Below are 10,287 nucleotides of genomic sequence, written 5' to 3'. Positions count from 1 at the left end.
TAGTTTGATATGTAAGTTCCAAAATAATTTTAGAGTTCAATAGCTATATTGTGTAAATGTTTTTATACGTTAATTAATCACAATACATGCATCATATGCGATTTTTAAAGTGATTAAGATAAGACTGAATTTTTTTATGATCATCTTGTAATTGGTTGTCTATTTAATTTTGTTTACACTGCTAGTGTATACCAATTAAATCCATATTTTTTTGTTGATCCTTTAACAAGTTTAATTTTCATATCTTGTCCACCTAAAAATTTATATTGTTAACCAAATAAAAATCACTCTAAAGTTTGAGTTTTAAAATAATTATTACAAAAGTCATATTACCATACATGTCAATATGCGATAAGGTATCAATACAAAAAGCTTTTACATTATCAACATATCTTAATTAAATTATAATTTACATTAGAATAAATATGATGTATCATCATTATTTTTTTCCTAAAAAAAGTTAGAGGTTAGTTACGATACTCGGCTACGGTGAGATGGTGACTTAGCTAGATGTGGGCTAATATACAGGTAATACACCAATGCTACCCCCAAAAAAGGAAATTTGAATTTTTGTTGTATATTTGCTTTGTATTCCTCAAAACAGCAGCAGAAACACACATAGTAACAAGACTCATTTAGAGGTGCCTTCAAACTGATCTCTCATTTGCTCGTACTTCTTGAGCTCGGACATCGAGAGGGAAGGCGACAGTTCTTCTAAGACCTGAAAAATCCAGAAAATGCCCGTCACATAAATAGATACAAGAAACAGCTGGGAAAACAATTGATAGATAAGTTACCCGGACAAAATCATTGTATTCAACAACAACAGAATCTGCTTCATTGTCTTGGCTGGAAGACTCCGAATTTTCACTCAAAACCTAGAAGGAAGTAGTGAGATTAAGTACCCTCTAAATCACATGATATTTTATGTACGGTTTTGTACAACATTAAGGTTTCCGAAATCTGAATGCTGGAATTGCTAGTGACAGTAAATACAGGATGCAATTTCCTCTATAAATTGATACTCCACTATCGTTTCAGATATCATAACAGTTTATCAAACAAAATGCATGCAAAGTAATCATAGGTCCTATGATCTTGGTCCAACTACTTTGCGCTTTGCAGCATAGAACCAAGCATCTGCACACAAAGCATACATGTCTGCACCAGTAAAGTTTGGTGGACATTTTTTTGCTATGGAGTAAAGTGAGGCATCTTCATGCAATTTAAACTTTCGGGTAAGAGCTTTCAGGACCCTGGGAAATATGGAGATTAGAGGAGCGCAATAGCATGTTATTGTTATCAACAATAGATTGTCACAACAAAGAGAGCTGGAAAAGCAGACTGCTTACTGCTCCCTGTAAGATGCATCAGAGTTAACTCCAACATATAGCAGTTTATCAAATCGACGCCGGGTCTATCAAATCTGGTCTATTACTTGCACCAATAATAAACAGGTAATATTAAGCCAACAACAGAGACACCACTTGTTAGAAGTAAAATAGGATAATATATTTTGCTAAAAGATAATTATTTCAAGCAGATAAAAAACCTGTGTTGAATCACTTAAGCCATCAATCTCTGCAAGCATCTAATAACAAGGGGGATATGTTACATTAGGAAACCCAGAGAAAAAACTGCAAACATCATGGTCTTGCTCAGAATAGGAAATCACCTGAGAAACCACTCTGTCCATAACGCTCCCAGAATCTCCAGAAGCACCCCGAGCTGGTGCAAGAGAATCAAACTCATCAAAGAAGATGACACATGGACATGCTGATCTGGCCTGTGAATTATTTTGAATTTCATTTGGATCAAAATCTGTTCTAAAAACTGTTGAGTTCACAGCAAAGAGACACAAATACATTTAATTTAACTTGAGAAATTATTTAGATAAAAGAAACTGAAATATTATTATACCTTCTGGAAAATGTCTCGAACATTCTTTTCAGACTCTCCAATGTACATGTTGATCAGTTCAGGACCTTTCACGCTAAGAAAATTTAAGGAACACTATGTAGCAACAGCTTTTTTGCTAATAATGTCTGTATTAAATAAAAGAGTGAGAAAATGGTGTTTTAAATCTTTTTAAGATAAAAGTAACAGAAATGAGGTAGAGCATTGTCATTTACAGGTACAAAAGAACACCAGATCACTTACGTAATCCAGATGAAAATAGATCTTTATGCAGGAGAGGTAACTACAGATACAGAATGAATCAGATTTTCAGAAATTACAGACAATAAACAGTATGTCCCAGGTAACATACGATTTAATAAGATAAGTATTAAAATAGAGACGAAAAAAGCCAGGGGAATTTTCTCAGAAAAGAAAAAAGTGACTTGAAATAGAAGCACACATTATTTGCCATTCAATAGAAAGAGCCAACATATGTAGCAATACTGCAGGAGGAAAACTTCATATTTTTTTATGGTTGGAAGGGTCATATCTTCCTGCTCTAGTAGAAAGGTCCTATTCAATCTTGATAGCTTCCATGTTGAACATAAGAGAGAACTGCATTCAAATTTTATTATGACTCTCCAAAAGAACTTTCTTTTCAAATTTTTATTCTTATACCTAACCTAAAATTAAAATGTAACTAATCCGAGTCAGTTTATGGCATATGACATCCTAATGTATCTTCTAAAATGCTCACCATGCAAACATAACCAGAAGTTTCTTTTTCCACCAAATATTTTTTCAAGTTGCTGTGACATGTATTGCCTCTGATATAGGATAAACTAACAAAAAACACTTATAGGAGAAAAAAAAATATGGAGGTAAAATGAATACAGCTTTTCTCACAAGCTAAAATTAACTCATGCACTTTCACTTTTGAATAAGTTAGATGATAGAGCTTTTCAAAAGTTGAGGCGGATAAGTTGATTTTAACTTATTGATGAAGTTTAATTCATTTTACCTTTCTCCTTCCGCAAGTTCTTTTTGAGAAATTTATCCAAACTGACCAATGAAAGGGTGGAGTTGTACAAGAAGCCCACCTGAACAGTATCCAGGATTGACTTTTTGATATCTTCAAGCCCACCAACATCTTCCCATTTCAAATTCGGAACCTGCAAAAGAAAAATCCATACTTCAAAATTTCTGTGCATTGAGGAACATATTTTTTTCCCAGAACATGTCTTCCGTGCTATATATACATTTTTTGGCATCAAAACAACAGTAAATTGTTCTGCTTAAATGCAGACAAGAAAACCATCATAAAAGCCTGATCACTCAATTTACCTTTGGAGTACACAACACTGATGCATTTCTTTTCTTTGATCGTTCCAGAGCATTCAACAAGTCTTCTTTCCCAGTAATCAGAGGTGAAACTTTCCGTTGATTGTTGTCCTCTGCCACCTTGGAACTTAAGGAACTACCTACATCATCAGGCACATCTTTGTCTACTTTAGCATTGTTTCTGGGAAATAAGTTGGCACCAGCATCTGCAATCAAAGCACATATATCCCTGGGCATGTAACCAGATGTCTGTCCAACTATTTCTTTTACTAAAGCTTCTGAATCAGTCTGCACGAAGCAACAATGTAATCAGTCAGAGTTAACACTCAATGCTAATGATGAGGAATTCAGGAGCACAAATTGTAGCCAAGTGCCATTCTTAAAAATTTGAAGAATATTTTTTTTCCCCTTAAAAGTCAAGTGTTATATCTTTAGCTGAGAAGAGAGAAGAAAATTAGAATTCCAAATTAATCACATGGCACCATCTTACTCCCACTCTCAACTTTAAAGGAATTTCTTTATCAAGATTGTTTTTCTTTTACAACTTAGATTTTAAGTCAGTTTTTATTCAGTGTTTTGAAATTAAGAGAGAGAAATGTCATCACAGGGATTTTTTACTAGTCAATTAATTAACCAAAGAAAGGACAAAACTTAAATCACGTTCCTTACACCTTTTCCATCAAATTCTCAAATCAAACAATGAAATGGCAATTTATATTCTTAATATATGTCGTTTAATGTTGAAAGAAACACCCATATGCCATTGTTTGATTTGTGAACTTGATGGCATGTATATAAGGAACTTGATCTAAATTTTGTCCAAAAGAGAAAAAAAAAATCAAAAGTAGACATAAACACAAGATGAAGCTCCATTACACACATTAGAGAGGAGTCCGGAAACACTTTGCAGTGACTGGAATAGCATTTCAGCCCTTTGCTCTTCAGTCAAAGGCCCCATGCTTATTTCATGGCTAAAACAGCGTCTGATAGTTGGAGGCAGACCTTCTGAACTGTCAGCAGCAGCAACCAACAGGACCTGATGCCCACTTGTCTTTTCAGCATTCTTCTTCTCCACCTTCACCAACATGCTGTAAAAGTAAAAATCTTTGCAATTCTATAATCTAGTTAAAAATAAAAGGCAAATTAGGTTTTTTAGGTTTTTTAGGTTTTTTCTGGTCTTGACTTGGATTTAGCTGAATGATAAAAGATGTATCCAGGTCTTAAAGTGGTAGTGTTTGAGTGCAAATTGCATACTGAAGGCATCTTTCTGCAGGATGTATTTTATTCTTAATTCTTATCAAAGTATGTTGCATGTCACTTGATAGTACTTTTTCCCTATAATGAAACAGTCAATTAGAAGCTAGTATCTCTATCAGAGTTGGTTGCCTCAACATACTAGATTTCCCAGAAGCTAATTCCTTGTCATCACATTTTCATTTCTATTACAGAAACTGTCATTATTGCTTAATAATTATCTATAGTATTGTTTATTTCTTAGAAAATAATTGCCTTTTTTTTCTCAAGCTATGTTAGAGAGCTGAAAAAAAGATTATTTCTCCATTTCTTTTGATGTTAACTTGCTTTACTTTATCTGATTAGCAATACAAGATACAATATCTGCCATGTGCAGGAAAAAAAGATTAACAGAAAAAGGTTGTTGCTCAAATAGCAACAGCAATAGTAAATTGAATTAAGTTAGATCATACAGCTTCACCATTTAATGTTCATTGACTGGCTCAGTGAATTTCCTAATAACTGATGCAACTTCAGATGTATTTCCTCTTTGGTCATGTGGTAAAACCTCAGGCGATTGTGAATCATGAAAAACACCAAAATGACAAAGAAGAAGTATTGCTGGCGAGTATCTGTAACAATATCATACTGTCAGTGCAGACTAGAAGCTTAGAGAGAAATCTTATCCAAAACATTAAACTTCTCAGAGCCTGACAAATGATCAGACAATCAGGTAAGTGGCCCAAGTAAAGCCTGAAATCTAACAAATGTTAGGTGGAGAGAAAAACCACTATGAAAAAAAAAACAGGTGAATAAATTAATGAAACTATGTCTTCCTGTCCCTATAGCAAAGTATGCACTTTATCAACATCAAAACAAAAAAATGGCAGGAGCAAAGTTTCTGGCACAATAATTGTTCTTATCATTCCAAATATCTTAAATACAAACCTTCGAGCCGTCTTGAAAGCTTGTGCTAAAGCAACAGATTGTCTATCAGTCACCATTAGATCATGACAGTTATATTCCACCACATACAGGCCCAGTCAACGAGCAACATATCTAACAACAGTACTTTCCCCGCAACCTGCATTATTACGTTGATCAGGAAATACAACATACACCATCAATGCACTCCAAAACCACCGTTTAGTTGATATTTTAAATTTTAAATGAACAACAAATGAGGATATCAAATGGGGATCCAAATCACAAAATAATTCTATGAATCATGGGTGAAATTACTGATTCCTTTACAAAACAAAGCAGGACAATATAGAACACACCTGCCAAGCCATACAATAGAACTGAAACTCTAAACTTGGAAGAAAGCACCAATGGACAAAAAGTTGGTGTAAGTATCAAAGCCAAGATGTTCACAGTGTCCCCTTGCAAGGGCACGGGTTCTTCTGCTGGTCCACCAATCAACAAATCCGGAGGAAGTGCGGACGGAGAACTAACTCCCTACCAGCACAAGAGCAGTTAAGGTGTTATTGACACCGAAAACGGTTCATCTGATGGTTCCATACCAACAACCTGAAGACATAAGTTACACTCTAGCAACCAACCTGACATGTTTCTCAAGGTTTAGCAAAAGCAAGAGAGAGTTCATAATACCTTGAAACAGACAAGGTTGTCATTTTTATTCAATGATCTTTGATTGCAAGGAATGCAAATGGGGGAATTGCAGTTCCAGCTTATGTTGATCCCGAAAACATCTCCCTTCGACAAATACCTATCGACTTCAGAGTACTTTTACAACGCCAAGTCGATCATGTCCTGCCGCTCTTGAGACTCAACAGGCGAACTTGCTCTAATGGATTCAAGGATGCCACATTCTGGCATCTTAACAAAAGAAACCCTCAGAAGAGTGGCAAATTTTGGAGGCTGAGCAAGTGGTTCCAATTCAACGTTGATAACAGAATCCACCGTTCCTTTAGCAGCATCCTCATCACCTCTTTTGAAATAAGAAACTAAAGCATCTTGCCCGTGGTGAAAAATAGATTTTAAGCACGTCACGTGCAAGTTAAGGTTAAATGCTAAAAGAGGAGATATATAAGCTACTTGATCATCTAACACAGAACCATTAGAAGGGAAATCACAAGAAGGAAAAACAAGCATTATTCGAGAATTGAAGAAGAGGGTGAGTCTATGTTAGTGGGGGTGCCTGGTGGATCAAGAGCAATAGCCACTGCAATTTTCTGTGTGTTGGTATCAACATTCTTGATCAGAACCTAACAAAGATTAAAATTAGTAATATTTTAAGTGGGAGAAAGTTAATTGGGGGGATCGGAGAATCCCGACGGGTAAACGGAAAGTGGAAGGAGATTGAGATTGAAGGGGGAAGAAGTTGTTGATTGGGACAGTGGAACACAGTATCAGAGGCTTTCTCCTCCTTTCTACCATTTTCAATCAAAAGCTCTGTGTTTTTTTTTTTTAAGAACATAGCGATATTTTATACACCACTGAACGGTGGTTTTATTTTTGAAGCAAGTAAATGATGGTTTATGCAGTGAGTTGGTTTAAAAGTTACACATAATTAATAATTATTTTCTTAATTGTTGAAGGTAATCAAAATTTAAGCCTGAAATTATAATCAACACTGGTCCAAGTAATTGTTATTTGACAATAGGAATTAAACATTTTTTAAAAAAAGTAATAAAGTACACTATATTTCATAGAGATTAAAAGTTATTTAAGTCTATATTGATTATTAACTTAAGGTTGACAATGTTTAGTAAGATAAATTCGTATTAGAACTTGAAAAAATTAACTCTACTTTTCTATTTATCTTTTATGTTCCATAACTGAGAATTATGTTCCAAAAAAGAAAGATAAAGTATTTTTTCCTTGGTGAAATCCAGAAGTGCTAACTCTGGTTTAGTAAGCCTCAACAGGCTCCAAGTGATAACAAATAGACACCCTAACATAGAAGCCAGAAGGTCCAAAACAAATCAACAACACACAAGACTTTCAAAAAACATAATTCAAAGGCTGACTCAGCCACTAGAAATATAAGTAAAATATTTTTTACCACTTCTTTTGATAATTTTTTTATTATTCAAAATTTATTAAAAATTATAAAATCAAATATTAAAATTATGTGTATTATAAATCTGGTGCAAATTAACATTTCTCTACACAAGGCTGCCCACGGTGGGCAAACACCAAATGGCTTAGGTCTGGATAAGGCCCAGCCCAATTTTGATAATTTGGGCTTTATATATCCATAAGATGAGCGAAATTAGGGTTTTTCTTCCTCCCAGTGCAGTATCGTTGAGAAATAAGGGGAAAAAATGGTGTCGCTGAAACTGCAGAAGCGGCTGGCCGCAAGCGTGCTCAAGTGTGGCAGAGGAAAGGTGTGGCTTGACCCCAATGAAGTCAACGAAATCTCCATGGCCAATTCTCGTAACCTCTCACCATCACTCTTTTTTTTTTTTTTATCAGTATAATCGCTCTTTCTCACCTTTTTATCAGTATAAGTATTTCATTTGTTTATTTGTTATTGATGTGGTGAGGATCGATAACTTGTATTGGATCCGAAGCTCATTGTTGCTCTCAATATTATATTTATAACTTGAGCTTGCACTATCGGCTATCCTTTTCATTGAAAGAAAATGCTTTCTAGATTGTTTGTATGAGGTTTTCCTTAATTTAATCTTATTTTTGATCGATATTTATTTTATCTTAAGCGGACTAGTGAAACTTATCTGCAGTGTTAAGTTTTTTTTTTTTTTTGTGAACAGTTGCTAATGTTATTATTATTGTTTATATTTATAAGATGTCCTTAATTTTTATGTAATGTGTACTCTGATCCTCAAATATTTTTGCAATAAAAGGGACTTTTTAATTAGCATGGTGGTTTCTGTTTGCAGGGCAAAACATCAGGAAGTTGGTTAAGGATGGGTTTATCATCAGGAAGCCAACCAAGATTCACTCACGCTCGCGTGCTCGTAGGATGAAGGAGGCAAAGAAGAAGGGCCGGCACTCTGGTTATGGTATTTATTCCCAACTTTAACTTGATTAATATCAATAAATGATCCGGGATGTAATTGTGGACAGTTCGAAGTTAATGAATGTTTGGAGCCTATTGTCATGGTCATGTTGCACGCTTAGTCATTTCAAATTGGCTAAGGTTTTGTCTGGATAGACCTTCTATAAGAACTTATAAGAGAAGAAAATAAGAAAGTAAAATGAGACAAACTCAAATCAACTTGAGCATTTTAACCTTTATAGGATCTCTCTCGTTTAATTTCTCCTAAAGCTGTAGTGGTAAGTTGATTTTAGCTTATTGGAGCAATTTTTTTCTCTTATAAGTGTTTATGGAGATATATGTGTTTTTGGAAAAGTTTTTCCAAACAGGGCTTAGATTCTACTGAGCTGATTATCAGTTTACAGAATAATGTAATGTTAATGCTGAATAGTTTAGGAGACAGTCATAGATACTTGTTGCTTGAAATTTGAATATTGTTGGATGGCCATTAGAATGAACTGCTCTATTGTCCTTCGGGGAGGTGGAAGGGAGAGCTTTATTTTCTATTTATAATTTATATCTGAATACTATTAGGTAAGAGAAAGGGTACAAGGGAGGCGAGGCTTCCCACCAAGATACTTTGGATGAGAAGGATGCGTGTGCTCAGGCGGTTGCTTCGTAAGTACAGGGAATCAAAGAAAATTGACAAGCACATGTACCATGATATGTACATGAAGGTGAAAGGTAATGTTTTCAAGAACAAGAGAGTCTTGATGGAGAGCATTCACAAGTCCAAGGCTGAGAAGGCAAGAGAGAAGACTTTGTCTGATCAGTTTGAGGCTAAGCGTGCAAAGAACAAGGCTAGCAGGGAAAGGAAACTTGCTCGGAGGGAGGAGCGCTTAGCCCAAGTGAGTTCCAGTGTCTTTGAAAATATATGCTTGTTCGAAGTGTGTTTGGATGATACCTAAGAATAAATTCTATTCCTCAAAATCTTGGTGGTATCATGAAAAAGTAAAAACAACTATTTGTTGCTCCTTGAAAATATAATTGATTATTTTTCACCATGAATCTAATCCAAACACACTGGAAGAGTATGTTCCACTGAAATTGGTAATGAAAATTTTGACATTCATATTTTCTTCCTAAAATATTTAGGGTCCTATTGACAAGACATCTACTGCACCCAGTGCCCCAGCTGCCACAGCACCCCAGTCTACCCAGTGAGTATTACTGTTAATGCCATATTTACAGCTTTTGGTCGTTAATTTATTGTGGCCTAATTGTATATTTTTTATGCAGAGCGCCAAAGAAATTCAAGAAGTGAGTAGCATATCCTGGAATTCAAAGGACGTGGAGTCTTTAATAGCTCTGGCAAAATCTTTAGTCTGCTAAAGTAGTTGTGACGAATCTCTTTTTGTTGGTTTAGACTTTGTAAGTTTTGGATGTATAAGAACTTCATATCTTGCATATTTTAAATTATATATTTTGTTTGTTGGTGTTTACTGATTTTTGGTATTAAGATTCATCTAGTTGCGGAAATGCTTGCGTTATCCTTTTATTCTCACCCTAACCACTTACATATAACTAGATCTATACCATTATCTCCTTGTATTCTTTGGATGCAAAATAGATGGGAAAAATGGGTGCAAAAACCTGATCATTTTTTTTTAGTTGGGAAGAAAATGTGGGGAAAAATGTTATGCTAAATGATTTTAATATATTTTTAGCTTATCAATGGGAAGGTAAATAAATAGGTGGATAACAGAACTTCCTTGTCCTAACAAAATGTTCTTCCTTTTTTAATAGAAATAAATTGTAGGTCCTCGAAATTGCTGTCGATTTTA

General features: G+C 34.8%; 1 protein-coding gene and 1 pseudogene across 1 annotated transcript; one reads left to right on the top strand and one right to left on the bottom strand.

Annotated features, from left to right (window-relative positions):
* Positions 1–312: 312 nt before the first annotated feature.
* Positions 313–6,876, bottom strand: LOC114405313 (annotated as a pseudogene).
* Positions 6,877–7,716: 840 nt separating this feature from the next.
* LOC114407344 (60S ribosomal protein L19-1-like) lies at positions 7,717–9,982 on the top strand. The gene is made up of 5 exons (XM_028370413.1): positions 7,717–7,878; positions 8,346–8,468; positions 9,038–9,351; positions 9,599–9,663; positions 9,743–9,982. Exons 1-5 carry the CDS (start codon positions 7,767–7,769, stop codon positions 9,765–9,767), a joined length of 639 nt encoding a protein of 212 aa, XP_028226214.1. The 5' UTR covers positions 7,717–7,766; the 3' UTR covers positions 9,768–9,982.
* Positions 9,983–10,287: the final 305 nt, after the last annotated feature.

The sequence above is a fragment of the Glycine soja genome, chromosome 3 (assembly GCF_004193775.1).
Source record: "Glycine soja cultivar W05 chromosome 3, ASM419377v2, whole genome shotgun sequence".
In the NCBI taxonomy this organism is placed as follows: Eukaryota; Viridiplantae; Streptophyta; class Magnoliopsida; order Fabales; family Fabaceae; genus Glycine; species Glycine soja.
The sequence above is the reverse complement of the archived record's forward strand: the minus strand, read 5'-3'. Positions and strand labels throughout refer to the sequence as shown.